General features: G+C 36.2%; 2 protein-coding genes and 1 pseudogene across 5 annotated transcripts; 2 read left to right on the top strand and 1 right to left on the bottom strand.

Annotated features, from left to right (window-relative positions):
- Positions 1-270: 270 nt before the first annotated feature.
- Positions 271-3,547, top strand: LOC140839523 (uncharacterized). 4 transcript variants are annotated; one of them, XM_073206278.1, is made up of 6 exons: positions 271-364; positions 481-995; positions 1,105-1,236; positions 2,203-2,601; positions 2,859-2,949; positions 3,177-3,547. In XM_073206278.1, exons 2-6 carry the CDS (start codon positions 853-855, stop codon positions 3,270-3,272), a joined length of 861 nt encoding a protein of 286 aa, XP_073062379.1. In that variant the 5' UTR covers positions 271-364; positions 481-852; the 3' UTR covers positions 3,273-3,547. The 4 variants fall into 4 exon arrangements, with proteins under 4 accessions (XP_073062379.1, XP_073062381.1, XP_073062378.1 ...); XM_073206280.1 differs by having other exon boundaries at positions 287-995; positions 1,110-1,236; XM_073206277.1 differs by having other exon boundaries at positions 288-995.
- Positions 3,548-6,263: 2,716 nt separating this feature from the next.
- On the top strand, positions 6,264-8,971 carry LOC140839522 (calcium-binding protein CBP-like). The gene is made up of 4 exons (XM_073206275.1): positions 6,264-6,764; positions 8,140-8,186; positions 8,279-8,454; positions 8,563-8,971. The coding sequence occupies exons 1-4, from the start codon at positions 6,299-6,301 to the stop codon at positions 8,684-8,686; spliced, it is 813 nt and encodes a 270-aa protein (XP_073062376.1). The 5' UTR covers positions 6,264-6,298; the 3' UTR covers positions 8,687-8,971.
- A 1,032-nt stretch (positions 8,972-10,003) lies between these two features.
- LOC140839241 (uncharacterized) lies at positions 10,004-17,922 on the bottom strand (annotated as a pseudogene).
- Positions 17,923-18,000: the final 78 nt, after the last annotated feature.

The following is an 18,000-nucleotide window of genomic DNA, read 5'->3' as shown; positions in this document are numbered from 1 at the left end:
TAAAATTTTTCCAACCTAAAAATGGGTAAAAAATTGGAGTAATACAAGGATTTGATTTTATGATCCGATATAAAAAAGACCCAACCAAATTTTCCTTGATTAATGGATTATAATTTTGTCTTTTAAGAGAATTAATTAATTGAAAATATAGAAGGAAGGTCATTTACCTAAATAAAAAATATTTAAAGTCATTAACCAAATTAGTTTTCTAACGGAGGTTATAAAACTAAATGCCCTATCTACTTAACGGGTAATTATAAAATTTGCTAAGTAATTATAATATTTTGCTGTATTATCTTTACAGAGGTTTATACTTTATACGATGCACGGAGGCGGTGGCGGCGGCACTCCGGAATTATTTTAGGTTCCCACCCAAAGTCAAAATAATCAACTTGCATATTTTTTCCCATGAAGTTGGCGCAATTGAACGTGGATTTTAATATTTGATGGGCTGAATTTGTGAATGTGTGCTTACCATAGGGCTAGGATATGGCAGATCAAAGGATATCATTATTGTATCTGTTGGCTGAAGTGAGAACGCCGCAGGTTTCTTTGTTCAATTGCTAAATGTTCAAAAATTTGTGTTTCCCTTGACTGAGGAATGCGATTCAATAGAAGCGAAACGTGGTCTACAAATTCCAGAAAATGGTTCAACTCTAATGAAATAAGGTTTATAGCTGTTTCTGTCATCACTTCAAATTGTGGAACCGTAGCTAGAACCCCAAAGCTCGGAAATTTTGTATGAACCAATTGATTTTGACTTGTAGGCTTCTTGTTAATTGCCATTATAAGTCTATTTTTTTATGTGTTTTTTTTTTGTACGAGATTGGAATTCCCATTTAATATAGATTAATGGAAGATCATGCCATGGAAATATTGACTGCTGTTGAAGGGGCGTATGCCTGTGATAGTGAATCTGAAGGTTTTTTTGAGGACTCGGTTGATGATGATGAGGGTCCTATTGGCTCCGGAGATATACCCAAGTTGCAATTTAGGTATCCTTTTAAAAAGTTAATTGATAAAAGATTGCTTTATTTTTCCTGATGAAAAACGTTTTGTCTGAAAGTTTCTATATTGGTGGTTTTCTTCTGATGTTATGTTAAGGAAAGAAGCATCAAGAGTGCGGTGGATTGATGAGTTGGGAATGGCTGAGGTGGTGGAGAAAAAGGGGAAGATGTGGACCACAACTGGGATAGTTCGCTATGGAAAACTGTATTGCTCGATTGAAGAAACATTGTACGTGATGCAATTCACTGTGTCTAATCCTGTTTTAATCATGGTTTTCGGCTTTGATGGTGTATGAGTTTCTTATTGTTTTGGTAATTCTCTTTATCTTCAACCCTCGGTAGCAACTAATTTCGAGATTCCCTTTATTTTGATCAACCTAGAAATAAACACCCATCATGCATTAAAACTGAATTAGCAATTAAATTTCATAGTCTTACAAACATTTTGCAAATCGAAATTTCCTTGCTGCCAAATGAGCAGGAAAGATGGCCTGACAGATTCATTCTACTTCGTGATTTAACCCCTTCCGACTCTTTCGAGGTTAAAGGATGAGGTGGAGTGGCTAATTTTTGTGGGATATCAAAACTAGAGAATGAATTTGACACCACACCAAAATAATTATCCAGTTTCATTTTTCCTTGTTATGTAATAGTAAGAGACACCACTTCGTGTGTTTGCTACTGCGCCAAATAATTTTACTTGTTTATTTTTCCTTGTCATTTGATAGCGAGAAACACATCATATATTTGGTTCATTTTTCCTTGTCATTTGATATCGAGAAACACATCATATATTTGACATTGCATGTGAGATAAATATTTTGATTTAAACTATTTAATGCAAATTAACTTGTGGAGCAGTATTTTGAGATGAAAAAGTTGGTGTTGGCTATGTTGGGGTTAAACTCAGGAATAAATGCATTGTCTTAAAGGCAGGACTATGTGATTTTGATACTAGTTTAACACCAATATTTATAAAATAATTCACGTGGGTTCTGTGAGTCAACTACGTAAAAAATATTGCGAGTAGATTATCGTAATGTATTCATTTTCTCCAACCCAATAAAAACAAACATAAATGCAGCCACCTTTTATTTTTTATTTTTTTTCCTTAGAAAAAATTGGCTCTTAGATTGAGACTGCCATTTGCATTATGCATGCTCCATTAAATTTATCTGGTGGATTTGTCTTGTAGGTTTTTGGTTGAAATTGGGGCTTTGGATGTCTTGAATGATGAAGGCACTCCTCTTTCTGTAAGTGATATGTATAGAAAAATAGCAGACGACGGGAGATATGGATGCTCTTGGGAGTCTTTTGAGGTCTATAGGCACCTTAAATATCTTGGTTACATTGTTGGTCGTCATGGCGTTCCTTGGTCTTTAAAGAATGTTAAATCTGATGCCACTGTAGAGGAAGGTTCCGAAGAATTTGACTTGACAAGGGAAAATGGATCAATTAGCAGTAGTTTCATCACAGAGAAGATATGCGTACTGGAACTCTTGGCAACCAAACCAATGTATGATGTGTATCCTCCTAATAGCAAGTTTAAAAAATCTTCTCCTGGCAGTCCATGTTTTGAGCTTTACATCATCAGGTAACCTGAAATCTTGCGTGGTTTTTTGAGCAATATTAGCTCCCGTTTCTTTCTATTTTTGTTTAAACGTATTTCTGGTTTGGTTAGCAATTTACTCTTTGGAAATAAGATCTAGAAGATTGACAATTCTTGCATTTCTTTAGTATGTTGGATGTTAAATTATACAATTCTTGTGAGTGGACTACACTTTTATATACTGCTAGGTTTGTTTCTTGTGTGAATCTGGCATATTTCTTGATGATATGTTACCCTTGCAGTGGTCGCCCACCATCAAAACAGGAAATCGGGAACCTTGAGATTCGTTGTGGCGGAAATCCTCTAAAATTTTGTATTGTCGAACATGGGCGGGTCAGGTTCTTGTCATTCACCAAAGTAGAGCTCCCTGTCCTCCCATGACCTTTTCGTGTGGATCTGATGTTGGTGGGTGTTTCATGAAATTGATTGGATTTATAGCTTTTAGCTGACCCCAATTAATTTGGGAGGAAGCTTTGGACAGTGATGATCGTCATTTTAAGTTAATGTAGCAATACAACAAGTACACTTTGAAACGTTCGTTCTTCTACTTAATTGCATAGGTGTCCGTTCAAGTGGTAGTAGGCGACGTAATTTGGAGTCCGGTGGAGCTTGCGTGGCGACTCTCTCGATGTTCTTTCTATTGGTTTTGCTGTTGAAGCAGTTTGCTTGGAGCTAGCTTGGGATGGAAGTGGATTCTTTTACTTGCAATCGGTCCATTCCTGTCCGGATATGAGGAGAATTGGCTAGCAATTGAAGCCAGTGAACTTTATGCCAAGTAATATAGACGTGACACAGTGACAGAAGAATTTAGATCAGTTGGAAGGCAAGAATTTTGTGGATTGAAACCCATTGCCGCCGCTTCCTGAATGAATATTGTTATTTCAATCTTAGATTTTACTGGTGTACGTCTAATTTACCAATCTATTTTTTTTTTCCATTAGGTGGTGGTTGAAATATCTAGTTTTTTGTGTCTCTAACGATGGTTTTATTTGCTAATTATTACTTAAAATTTGTTTTTCTCATCCAATTTATGCTGGACTACATATGTGGATAATGATGTACCCAGATAGCATGATTCTAATTGTTGAGTGTTTGCAAATCAAATTTATGATATCTGGTGATCTCAAATCCTTTGGATTTAAGGTTTCTGTGCAAAAAACGTCCATTGAAAACACATCAAATTAGTTAAATTATTTATTTTGATTTTTATTTAATTAAACTGGATTTAAAGTAGAGATCTGATTGATTTTCGATGAAGTCTTGATGTTTTTCAGGAGATTAATTCGAGATAACATGAGAATCATCGCCGTCATCTTCAAACCATCATACTTAAAAATAAGTTAAGTTTTACCCGTTCGCTTAACATGTAATTTTTGAATGAATAATGTTAATCAAAGGTTGATGCGATCTTCGAATTTTTAATTAGTTGTGTCACTGTTTTTATGAAATTTCCAGCCATGTTAAGGCTATATGTGTGATGCCCCCAAGGGAACCCGGGCCCGGGTATAGACCCTGACCCGGAAGGTTCTCGAACTCGGGCAAGATCAGAACGGGGAGAAAATATCGAAGTACAATTACCTTCAGTGAGCCGGTGTGAAAAAAGGATCCCGGATCTTCAGACGCCCGGCGAGTTGTGCATTCAATTGTCAGAAGAATTCCCAATGAACCACTTGGCGAGCCACCGCCCGGGGAGTAATCAGCCAATACCCGGGGTAAAAACTTCCGGGTCCGAGAAGTACCTCAGAGGCAACCGGGTGGGAAACACCCGGGAAAGAGACACATTCTCTCCCTGATCACCACGTCTTCCGGACATCGCGGAGCCCATTCTCCCACGTTCCATGACCAGGTCAACTCTTAGTATGTGGCCCACTACTTTGCAACGTGGCCCATGACCCCGAATCATGGACCACCATCCGAACTTTGCGGGCAAAGTTATCTACCAGCTTCATCTATAAATACCCTCCGTTGGTATTTCAGGAAAAAAGGGGTCTCTTCTCTTTTCTTACTCACAAGCACTCACGAACACTCTTATTTTCTCTCCAAGTTTTCCTTTGCGTGCATTACTGACTTGAGCGTCGGAGTGGATACGCCGGAATAACTTCCGGCGCCTCCCTAACGTTCTGTGATTTCAGGATTACTACGCAAGTTATCCCGGTCGTTACCCTTCAGATGACAGGGAACTCAACTGGCCCGGATTACTAGCAACTTACACTGAAAAATATTCAATCGCACGTATATCCACGCATCCGACTTGGCAAATTGCACACCCGGCTACTACCCGATTTGCCCGGTTAACATCAATGTGTATGCTCATGTGTGGGTTAAGGATTCTGCAAGAGTGAGTGCGATTATTACTGTGTGCGTGTAAATATATATATACATGCTCCAGAATTATGAGTGAAACGGGTACTTCGTGTTTGGCTGCATAAAAAATAAAAAATAAAAGAGCGTGTTGCGTGCGTGATTCGGGGTGCAGGTGGGCGAGGGGTTCGGACGCGAGCCATTTGTGAGTGAAGGTGAAGGTGCTGGCGCTGGTAGTGGGTCGAGTTCAACTCCAAGTAGCCTTGTGTCATCGAGTCGTGTACTCCAACTCTTGAGAGGATGGGCTGGAATTGATGAAATTCAGAAAAAACCTTGTAGGAAAGATTTTTTTTTTTGTTTGAGGCGAGAGCAGAGGAGTGGGGCTCGGGGTGATGTACGGGAAGGCTGGAGGGCTCGAGACTGAGCTGCCCGTGTGCAAGCGAGTACGGGTGCTATGTGCGCAGCTTGGGATCGATCCCAAGCCTTGTTGCCCGTTGCGTCGTGCACCTAGCTTCACTGCTGTTTTGAGATGTAAATCATTTTAGAAAAATCGTTCGCATAAATTATAAGAAAATATTTTAAAGGGGGGTATTATGAAGCGTGAGAACCATTTAGAGGAAATTTATGTACACTTGGTCTTATTTTAATTAGAGAATTGAGTTTTCCGGGGCAGCATAACATTTTGTGTTTTAAACATTACAAGTCGATGAAAAATCTCCAATCAAAATATTTTTTTGGGTTCGCTCTCTACCCACAAAATTGTGGTACTATGTCATATAAAATGTGATACATTTCATGTGAAAATGTGGTATATTTTATGTGAAAATGTGATTCTAAAAAAATATCTAGAAACGAAACACAAAAAAAATCTATGGCTGAAACTGAATTCGAATTTCCCGTTTTAAACATATTTAATGAAAACAATGGTTGAGTCAAAAGTCCCATCTTTCAAGCTGTCCAATTGGGTCAGCTTACTTGAAGATAATACGCGTTGACTTCGAGTACACACGTACTAGTAATAAAGATTGTCTTTTTATATTTAAATTAATGGGAACTCATATTATTGCAAAATCAAAAGATATATTTGGAAATATAAAAATTAATGTTCTAATTAATGGTTTTTTTTAATAACTTGTCGATGGATCTTTGCATTGAAATATAGTAATTGATTTAATATATTGGACAATAACAATAAAACAACTAATAATAATAATATAGAAATTGATATTAAATTATATTTAACAAGCAATTTTATAAGCCGATGGTAAATTCGTAATATCGTCCAATTCGAAGGCCGACGAAGCCACCTTTGCTATATAAAATGAAACAAAATTATTCAACATTTCATTTACATTTTACGTGTCTACATAGAGATATCATCATGTCCAACTATCCCAACCAGACTCCCTCCGGCTACCCCTACGGCCATGCGCCGCCGTCTCAATCATATTCATATCCATCCGCCCCATACGGCCATCCCCCACCCGGAGGTCCACCACCTCACAACCAGTCATCTCCTTACGCGGCCGTTTCCTCTCCGTACTCAGCGCCTTCAGCTCCTCCCAGTAACAATTATGGTGCTCCCCAGCAGTCCTATGGCGGTTATCCTACGCCGCCTCCGTCTTCGCTGTACGGTAGCCCCTTCGCCGCGTCGACGCACTCGGCTTTTCCTCCGGGGACGGACCCTAACGTGATCGCGTGCTTCCAGGCGGCGGATCGGGATGGAAGTGGGTTTATCGATGATAAGGAGCTTCAGAGTGCGCTTTCGACTTATAATCAGAGCTTTGGGTTGAGGACTGTTCATCTTCTCATGTATCTCTTCACCAACACTAACACGAGAAAGATCGGTAGGTGATTGTACACTCTTTTGGTCCGTAATCGTGTGATAAAAACTTGAAAATTATTCTCTTTTTCGTTGGTTGCGATCTCATCAAGTCGGATGCTCGAATCCGCCACAATTGCTATGAAAGGAGATGCTGAAAATAAAACCAAGGGTCGTACATGTTCATGTGTCTGGTGTCGGTCGTTTAATTGTTTGGATTTGCAGTCAGGATGGACTTTTTTGGGATTTGACTGTGACATTAGAGTGTTGTGCATGAAAATAAATTTTTAATTCTGGGATGTTGACTTCAGATCATATCTTGAGAGGACATTGTAGTATCTCCGTGATAAAATAAAATAAAATAAAATGATAGAATTCTTCCATTGTCCAAATAATATCTTAAGAATGAAGATGCATTAAAATATTATTTGTTAGTGTTATTCGGATAGGAGTTTGATGAAATTGAAATAGATTAAATAGGATGCAACTCCAGAGAGTCGGCGAGCTAAGTACACGTAATGGAAATTATACCCATCTGCCGGTTACAGATATGGCCACAGCATTTAGAAAAGAAGTCTGCGCTTAGAGATTATCAGATGATCTCATGTGTAAGAAGCATTTTGGATGATTTTTACTCTTCTGCCAGCGTCAACGGCATCAGTCCAAGTGGTCAGATCTTTAGGCTTCTGCCAGCATCAACAGGATTCAGGGCAGCTTCGAAATGGGGTTCCACTTTGCAGTTAGTGCATGCAGATGAACGATTCTCTTTTGTGGAGTCATTTCCTTGAACTTTTGTAAGGCCACATTTCATCAGCTTATATCCATCTATCTACATACAATAGATTTTTATTGGTGAGTGAGTGGGCCTTTGTCTTGGCAGTGGACATGATGGACTTGATCATCTCAGTGTCGTTTCAATTCTCAATGGCCTAATATCTGTAATCTGATGACACAATCCTTTAGTCCCAGTACAAGGAAAAAGTGAGAATACTGAACATCATAAAATTTGGTTGTCTTGCAGATAGGTCCTAGTTTTTCAATGTGTTATGAGGTGAATTGTTCAAGGCCGACGGTGCTCTTAATGTTTCTATGCTTGCAAGTGCATCGAAAGTTGTCGATATCTTTAAAATATATTTGGAGTGCTCTTAATACTTTTACCCATTTATTTGGACTGCAGATTTATATTGTCATCTTATACTTGATTCTCTTGTTTACTTATTTCAATGTCGAATATAGTTCCTTTTTGTAAATAATCCAATTTTACTTATCAGTTCAATAGTTATTCTAGATCTTTGGGGTATCAAATGTACGTCTTTATGGATGTTGAGTGTTTTAAATATAAATTCTCCGATATATCTGAAAAGCGTTGGTCATTGGTTTGTTGTCCTGTCTTGAAACAGGTCCAAAGGAATTTACACAAGTCTTCTACAGTCTTCAGAGCTGGAGGGTTAGTCTCAACTCCTTTATATCTCTGCAATTTGAATACCTTCCTTTAAGTTAAAAATGTGTTTTATCTGATTAGTTCCTCTTTTTGTTTAGGCTATTTTTGAGAGATTTGATAGGGACAGGAGTGGCAGGATTGACTTAAATGAATTGAGAGATGCACTTCTTAGTCTTGGATTCTCAGCGTCGCCTACGGTTCTGGAGTTACTGGTTTCAAAGTTTGACAAAAGTGGTGGCAAAAACAAGGCCATTGAATATGACAATTTCATCGAGTATGACTTTATATATCTACACATTCATTTTCTACGTACCATATACCAAGAATATAATAGCAACGCTTACTAAGTTTATACCTTAAACTTCCATTTTTCCATGGCCAGGTGCTGTCTCACTGTCAAGGGGCTGACTGAAAAATTCAAGGAGAAGGATACCTCGTTTACTGGTTCAGCGACTTTTACATACGAAGCCTTCATGTTAACTGTTTTGCCTTTCCTCATTGCGTAGGGCAGGACAATCAACTTCTGCACTGTGATCTTGTGTTGTTTTGGTCTCATTTTCGTTTTTTTCCCTTTAATATTTGTTGTTTCCCTTTCTTTGTGAGTTTGTTAATGGTACTCTGTTGTTTACTTTACGCAGAAATATTTGTAGTCTACCTGGTTACGTGGTAAAGGGTTTCCACCACTCTTGTTAAAAAGTTGCCTCCTCACTGCTTTTGCATGGTCTGTAATTTTGAATCTGGCCATTGTCTTAATTTGTACAACACAGTACTCAGCAAGGCATTCCCATTTACTTTGTGTTAAGTGATTTAGTGTTTGATTATGGGACTGCATGTCAAATTTAGGGTTTTTATGAATAACTCGTCCACGCGCTGTGTGCAAGTTCAATTTTTTGTTACATAAATTAAAATTTTCATGCAAAAGAAAATAAGGGCTAAAAAAATAGATGTCCTTAGAATTCTAAAAATCACATCAAAACATTGTTTTGTTTATATAATGGTTCAAGTATTATATATAATTAATGATGTTTGGCATTGGTTGCAGCTTTTTTTTTAATAGTTAATTTGATTTAAATGTGCCTAATATAATAATTGTAAAAATTAATGAATAATCAATGAAATGATTATATATAATAATTTGAAGTAATTATATTTAAATAAGATTATATCATAATTGGGAGAATGATTGAAATGTAATTTTGAAATGATTAATTAAAAGAAGAAAAAAAATCAAAATAAATCATGTCATCAAATAATGTGGCCTATTATGCTCAAATTTAATAATAGTAAAATATATAGATGAAATCGCAAAATCCCATTTGTACGAACACAACTGGCAACAACAAGACGCATCTCCTTGTATATCATATGCAAAGAAATTCGGAGCAAGCATGCCGCTGGTTCAATTGCTCCAAAATCCGGTTTAAGAACGTCTTAGAGATGTGTGTGTGTGTGTGTGTGTGTGTGTGTGATAATACAAGAGAATCACGAGATTATCGTATCAGTGTTAATAGTTACATAACTCTTGGACACAGCCTTCAGTAAATTGATAGTTTCGTATATGTCCAAAAAGAGCTTCGAAGTGAAGCAGAGCAGAGCAACCACAAAATTTAGGGGGGCATTTTTTTTGTAGATGCTGACATATTTATTATACACAGTTCAAATGAAAAACCAATTTCATAATTGTCCCGCCATCGGTCGTGCCAATACCTCCGTCCGTTGTGTCTTTCAGATGAGGTGTCATAACCAGCTTCTCCACCAGACCATGTGAGCATTTTAATATGATCATGTGCATATGATACTTACAAATTAAATGTAATGAATACTTACAAAATGAGGTAAAAATTCAAAGGAATTTCCTTTTTTTGCTTGCTCTTCAATTTTCGAAAGTAGTCGATGAGCTTTTCTTAAATCCTTTGTGTTGCTTCCACCTGATCTATTTTGGGAACTGGACTGCCGAGTCTTCTCTTGTGATCGACTTTGAGATCAGTTTCAGCAGATCATAAGTTGCCCGCTTGTAGTCTCTGATCGTCTCATGTAAAGTGGCTCTCCTAGATATTGCCTGCGAAGTTCATGTAAGTAAACATGCCAGCAAGAGAACGCCATTAAAATATCATGAAACGACACAAAAAGGGTTGCATTTTATCATGTTTTCAAGGCCATCCATCTTCGAGTATATTCATAGGATGGTCAAAATATAATCAAAATGCAAAAAAAAAAAGTGGATTCTCTACAGTACAAGGAAAAAAATCGACTGGTACCAATAAACAAATATCATGTGTTCTACGGAAAAAGATAGTGATTCAAAGCATGACTCCAAAAAATATGGATAACATAAAGGTGAGAAATGAACACGTTAACTAACCTTATCTTATGCCAAAAATTTCTAGTGGCTTTTTGGTTATGTATGTAGCCGAACCTTTTGGTAGTTTTCATCCAGAGCAATGGCTACACTACAATCTGCAATTGCATCAATAATCTGGCCAATTGATTGGTATGCAACGGATGCAGAAGCAGATAGCCATAAAAGGGCGTGAATCAACACTTTTCGATATAGCAACATTGTAATGCTCCACAGCTTCTGTATACCTTCCAGACTGAAAGGCTTCATTTCCAGATTTCTGTAGTCACCAGAAAAAAATTGATCATAATCCGTTAGAGATGACACATTACTAGGTAGTTACAAGATTTCGGTAAATCAGTCTCAAAAGAGAGAAAATATGCAAATGTAGTGGAGCAGGTGCATTAGCTGATCTGAAAAATTAGAAAATAGAACTCTAACATCAAGGTAAAAAGCAAAAGCTGAGTTGATAGTTCCACGACGAAACATGGAAGGAGCAAATACTTCAAGAATGAGCAAATACTTCAAGAATATTAATAACAAAACCCAAGTGCAACAGAACAGGTCAAAAAACATGTTCATATATATATATAATTAGTAGCTGTACCATACCTTCTGGTGTAAAAGTTCACGTATAGATGAAGCTAATGTACTCGCAGATTCTTGAGTTACGTCTCCTGACCTGCACATTGAAATATCAAGGTCTCAACAAACATTCACAGTGAGGATGCAAACACGGTGTTTAATGCAAATCAGGTTTACTTGGTGGTGATGGGCGTATTTTCTACTTGTACCAAATCAAGAGCCACCTCAAGCCTTCCAGATGATAGTGGGACTTGGCCTGAAGATACCACCTCCACAACCTCGCATCAGAACTTTTGAAGCTTCGATCATACAGATGATCAGATGTGAAGTTCTTTTCCGCAATCTCAAGAGTTTGCTCACACAGTTTAATCAATTCATGATACATCCACAACTGTTACAATAATACTGAAAATTAGAGATCCTCTAAGTTTGAATTCAGGTTGTGATTCAACAAGCAAAATGCAAAACTACGAGATATTGAATAGGTTGGTACATACAAAGCACAGAGCCCTTCCTTTCAACTCAAGTAATTTCTCTGAGTAAATGCTTGTTGACAAGGCCTCTGCAATGTTCTTCAGAGCACTATTTACAGCATCATGAGATCCTTCTTTCAAGAGTTTGTCAGACTCATGCATAAGGTTGGAAACTCTCTGCCAACAACAAATTTTTTCAATAAAAAATGATTCAGGAAATGGCAACCTTTTTTCTTTTTTTAGATGCCAAAGATAACCAAACACAATCAAAACAGACACAGAATCTACCATTAAGCTGCTTCCTTTATAAAATTTCTTAGATAAAAGAAAGCATAAATACCTTGAATATTATGCTCAAACACGTCATCAGAACAGTAGGTAAACAAAATACTGAATAACAATAATGTCCCACCTTTGCACTTTGTAGGCCATCAGCAGCTTCAATTATAACTCTCCTGTCTAAGCACACACTAGTCCCTGTTTCCAAGCATTTATGGTAACAATTAATTGCGTCTTCAACTTCACCCAATAGCAAATAACAACTACAATTTACAAAAAAATAAAATTCATTACAAGGTCTATCAACAGTTACACAAATTAAGAGAGAGAAAAAAGTAATTTAACATAATCTATATCTATATCTATATACTCATACAAGTGTGGATCATTGATGTGTTTTTCGATTGTAGAAAGACATAAATGTCCTCCTTAAATATATATATGCACATCTATATATATATATATATATATATATATATATATATATATATATATATATATATAGATGTGCATATATATATATTTATATATATATATATATATATATATATATATATACTTATAAAAGTGTGGATCATTGATATGTTTTCCGATTGTAGAAAGACACAAATGACTTCCTTAAAGATATATATATATGCACAATTCTAACAAATGCTAATAAATTATCATTTATATATTTAAAATTCTAACAAATGCTAATAAATTATCACTACGACATACATTGATGGTTGTAGAACAAAATTAATTATATGTTCAATAGTATGTTCAGATTTTTCATCCAAAAATCGTATCTTCTATATATATGATATAAAAACAAATTTTTGTTTAACTTTAATATCACTTCCCTCTTTATAGGGAAGTCATTTACGTGATTGAAGTGGAGGAGGCATGATTTCCTCCACTGCTCAATCTATTATTATTATTATTATTATTATTATTATATATATATATATATATATATATATATATATATATATATATATATATATTATCACAAAGATCACCATGAATTGGGGAGAAGATCTCATCTCCATCATAATTCAAAATTCGTTTCTCAAATATTTATATAAATATTTCAAAGAGAAAATAGTTGATATTAATAATTCAAAATTAAATATTTGAAATGTATATCCTTTTGTGATCTCTATCACAAATTATTGTTTGACAATTAATTCAAAATTAATTGATTGAGATGAGATAAAGGTACCTCAAAAGAAAAAAGAAAAAACATTTTTCTTCACGATTTTCCAAACAAATTGAAATTGAACAATGACTTAAAATTCAAAAAATTAAATTAGTAAATATATTATATCATAAGTGCTCGAAGTAAATAAGATATGACATGGGGAACTATGGACCTATAATTTCAAGCTCCAATAAAATTGATAATAAATTAAACTCTTTAATTTACATATATTAATTTTCTTAATTACAAAGTTATTCCACTATAAACTTGGAATTGCACTCTTGAAAAAATTGATATAAAATTACTCAACAAAAATGAATAGTACATTGATATAGTCACTACATGTGAATTAATCCTCCATAATTTTTCCATAATTAAAGCTAGGTAATTTCCTCTTAACCTCTTTAATTATATCTTTTTTCTTAAGTCTCATTGATTCTCTAATGAATAATATGTTTATGATCTAATCATAAATTGAGCGCTCTTATTATTCAAGTCTCGAATCAACACGTAAGGGAACCATTTATCTATATTTTTTACGAAGGAATGGATTTCGTCTTGTATATTAATATTCTCACCGTATTTATTTTATTGTATTTCTAATATACCAAGAACTTTGACACCATATAATTTGTATCATTACTCGATATGTCAAAAAACACAATATCATAAATAGGAGTTTATTAATTACTCAGAATTAAGATTCACTCATATATGATCATCATTGATTAATATTGAATTCTCTATGTGATACTGAAATTTATAGATATTCAAAATTAATCATGCTCCAATACTATATAATCAAATTATATAAAGTGTTTTCATAATAATCTCATTAATAATAATCCAGATAAGATCATTCTAAAATGAATCACGCTAACAATTTTAAATTAAAGATCTCAACTTTAATTTCCAACTGTAGACATATTTAGATCATTATATTTTAAATATTATCCTCATGTATATAACACTTGTATACAAATATTTAAAATCACATAATAATAATCTTGGGATTTGAGATATTTTTAAATCATTAAATAACATGCATACAAAAACAATATTGAAATATTTCTCACATTAATTAAAATCATTTGTTTTTGGGCACATATCCCAACAATCTCTCAGTTGCCTATAAACCAAATGAGACATGTTTTTGAGTCTCATCCCTTCAAGATGTTGTTCAAAACTTCGAGCAAACAATGTCTTAGTAAATGGATCAGCTACATTGTTCGCAGAAGCGATCTTGTAAAGGCCTGAAAATCCTTACTTTGAAAATTTACGGAAAATTAAAAATTTTTCTTTTTAAAAGAACTTAAATGGCATCATTCATAAAATCAACTGATGAATCAAGTTCAATGTTTAAAACATAGCAGCGGAAGAAAATAAATTTTGCCAACAATGGTAATTTAAAAAAAATATCCAACGACTGATAAAAATTGTTTGCGGAATAAAATAACAACTGCTACACTGAGGTCCTCGGGTGCCACTACTGCCGACCCAAGCTGGCTCACTGGTCCCCGCCCTCGGCCCTGGCCTCATCAGCACCTACAACAATCAAGTCTAGTGAGCCTAAAGACTCAGCATGCAAATATCGTAGGTAACGAGTAAAAACTGAAGTAAAGTGTGCATGGGATAAAATATCATGTCATGAGGCATGCTGAAAATAATCTGTGCTGAGCAATTATAATACGTGCATAACTGAACTGAAAATCACAGTAAAAATATTTGCTCCTTGGAGCCCTGCACTGAAATAACTGGTAAAATTTTCTGTTGAGATTATGGTCTACGCCTGTGGCCCCTGCACTAAGCTGAACTGATCGGTAACTGGCTACCGGGGAGTCTGAAACTGAACTGAGCTGGCCGGTCACTGGCGACCGGGTGGTACCAAACTGAACTGAGCGATCACTGGCGACCATATATAATAATACTCCCACATAGTGAATGAACCACAAGCCATATCGCATAAATCTCAAAAATAATCATTTTCTGTTTAATGCACGTAAAATAATTAACTGTCATAATGAAAAATCCTGTAATTTTACCAACTGGATTGGATTGGATCGTCCTTAGGCTCGCTGCAACCTAACTGTGCTATGAAAAATATGCAATAGCTTAAACATGACCAACTACGCAATTTACGTTCAAAAGATGCGACTATGATGCCTAATAACTTCGCATTTAATCATGACTCCGAACCAACCTGAACCGACACTGAACCGACATAAAGTCATGATTAAAATACGCTTAAAATACCAAAATAATGCACCTATAATGATGATGGTCGAAATCTAGGTGAAATGGAGGCCAAAACATGAAACGCTCTTTCGAGAGTCAATTTGGCACATCGCACCGTAAATTCTCGTACGAAATCAACAATGATCCGAATCACAAACGGTCGAAAACATGACCTTCCTAACTCAATGGGGCACTGTCCAGTCCAAGCCATAGGCTAAAAGCCAAACGAGAACTCGAACGAGCCACCGAACCGACACAGCAACTTGCTGTAAAATTCCAGCAACTGTACAATCGTGTATCTTGTGTTGTTTTCGAGACTACCAGCAATTGGGGCGTGAACCACCGACCAGAGACTCTTACCAACATCCCAAGGAGTGATTTGAACCATGGCTAAGGGCCCTAGGCCAGCCACAATCCGCGTCACACCAAAACTCAACCGAAACTCCAACCGAGAACCAACGTGCATGCGTGTGTAGTGTTTTGCCTTGATCGATGTCTTGCGTCGTTCCAGTGGCCATTTGATTGATCATGGCCCGATCTAGACATCTAGGAGCATGATATGAACCATGGCTAAGGGCCATAGGCCAACCAAGATCCATACCAAGCAACAAAAGAAACGAAACCATATGCTGAAAAATGGAAGGGGCCGAAGGGTTATAGGGGGTTGTTTTGATTAAAAACCGATGAGCCATGGACCAAGCCACCAAAAGGGCCACTTGGTCACATCTTAGACATGCTAGGGAAGTGATCTAACCATGGCTATAGGCCTTTGGGGCAGCCAAGATCAGATCCTTCCTCCTTGACAACCAAACTGAATTTTCGAACTCTAAAAGGGACACAAATGGTGTTGCTGTCATTTCTTGCTTTCCAGCGAGCATGGGGTGAAACCGATGGACAAATGTGGTCCTAATGCATCCTATTACATGTATATAAGTCGCCTTGGGAGCCTGGAGTCGATCCAATACCTGAAACTCACAAACCAAAAGAAACCGTGAAGCTTGCCAAGGAAAAATCGAAAATTCTGCATGTGTTGTTTCAAAATGTTTTGACATGTATCTCGGTTTTTGCTTGATAAAACATGATCATATACTGAAAAATAATTGATAATATGACTTGATTGAGGTTTGAAATAAATCTAGACATGCCTGGTTTCGTTTCGAAAGAAAACGAACGAAACGACGACGACGCGGCACGGAGGAGGTGGAGCGCTTCTCTTGTTTTCTTTACTCTCGATTTTCCTCCCTTGAATCCTACTGAATTCCCACGGTTTTTCTACTGAAAAATACTCTGAATTTCGTGAATGAGGGAGGGGAATGATGGTTAGGAGAGTGAGGGAGAGATCCAATAATAAAGGGGTTCAATGTATGACCAAGTCTCCCTTTTTTTTAATTTTGAATGGTTGTTTGATATCAAGTCTATGTTGGGTGTTTCTAGAATGGTGATGGCCGATTCTACATGCTCATCTAGACTAGGATAATGTTTTAACATTAATTAATTAAGGTTGATTACTAATTGAAAAGGTTAGCATGCTAAAAGATGACAAAGAATTGGTCAAATGATGAGTTGGCAAATGAATTATTTGATCAACAAAAAGGGGGGGTGGCCGAAATTTAACAATTAAAAGGGAAGGGAAAAATGTTATCTAGCTAGTAAATTTATAATCCTTAAAAGCCTCACTAATCCCTAATTAATTTAGTGAATTAACCCTTAATTATTGGAACTTAAATGAACTTATTTCTTAATCACCTCAAGTAATTAAATTAAATCCTCAAAACATCCTTTTTAACTTAAATGAACTTACTTGCTAGCTAAATTAACTTCTGGAAATATTTCTCGAATCTTAAATTCTATCTCAAAACTCCAACTCCAGTCCGGCCTCACTGAAATAACTGAAAAATCAAACTACTGCATGAAACAATAAAATAATTAACTTCAAAGAAATGCATTAAAATAATTGTGCAATGAAGTCAATTAAATTTAAAATACTAGAATTATGCATGGCTTATACGTAGACTGATGTACGGGTTCTACAGATCTTTTGAACTGATACATATCCTCTCTTGATAATGTCTCTTATCAAGTGAAACTTTCGCTCTATGTGCTTTCCTCTGCGGTGGTTCCTAGGTTCTTTGGCATTGGCCACCACTCCACTATTATCACAATAGATCTTGATTGGTTCATGCAGGTTTGGAACGACTTCCAGATATCGCAAGAAATCACGAAGCCAAAATGCCTCTTTTGCCGCTTCACAAGCTGCTACATACTCAGCCTGCATAGTTGAATCAGTAACACAAGTTTTCTTAACACTCTTCCATATAATGGAACCATTTCCTAAAGTGAACACTGCACCAGAAGTAGACTTTCTAGAGTCCTATCTGATTGGAAATTAGAATCTGTATATCCAGTAGAAATCAAATCCCCAATAGAATATACTAGCATATAGTTTCTAGTCTTTCTCAGATATTTGAGTATATGCTTCATTACTACCCAATGATCTAATCCTGGATTTGACTAATATCAACTAACCACTCCAACTGCAAAGCATATGTCGGGTCTTGTACACAACATTGCATACATGAGACTACCAACTGCCGATGCATAGGGAATCCGTCTCATCGTCTCTTTTTCTTGCGGTTTCTGGGACATTGCTCTTTTGAGAGATGAACTCAATTTCTGGAAGGCAAGTTTCTTTCTTGGAGTTTTGCATCACAAATCTGACAAGTA

Source organism: Primulina eburnea, chromosome 8 (genome assembly GCF_022965805.1).
Source record: "Primulina eburnea isolate SZY01 chromosome 8, ASM2296580v1, whole genome shotgun sequence".
NCBI lineage: Eukaryota > Viridiplantae > Streptophyta > Magnoliopsida > Lamiales > Gesneriaceae > Primulina > Primulina eburnea.
This window is presented reverse-complemented; position numbering and strand designations above follow the sequence as displayed.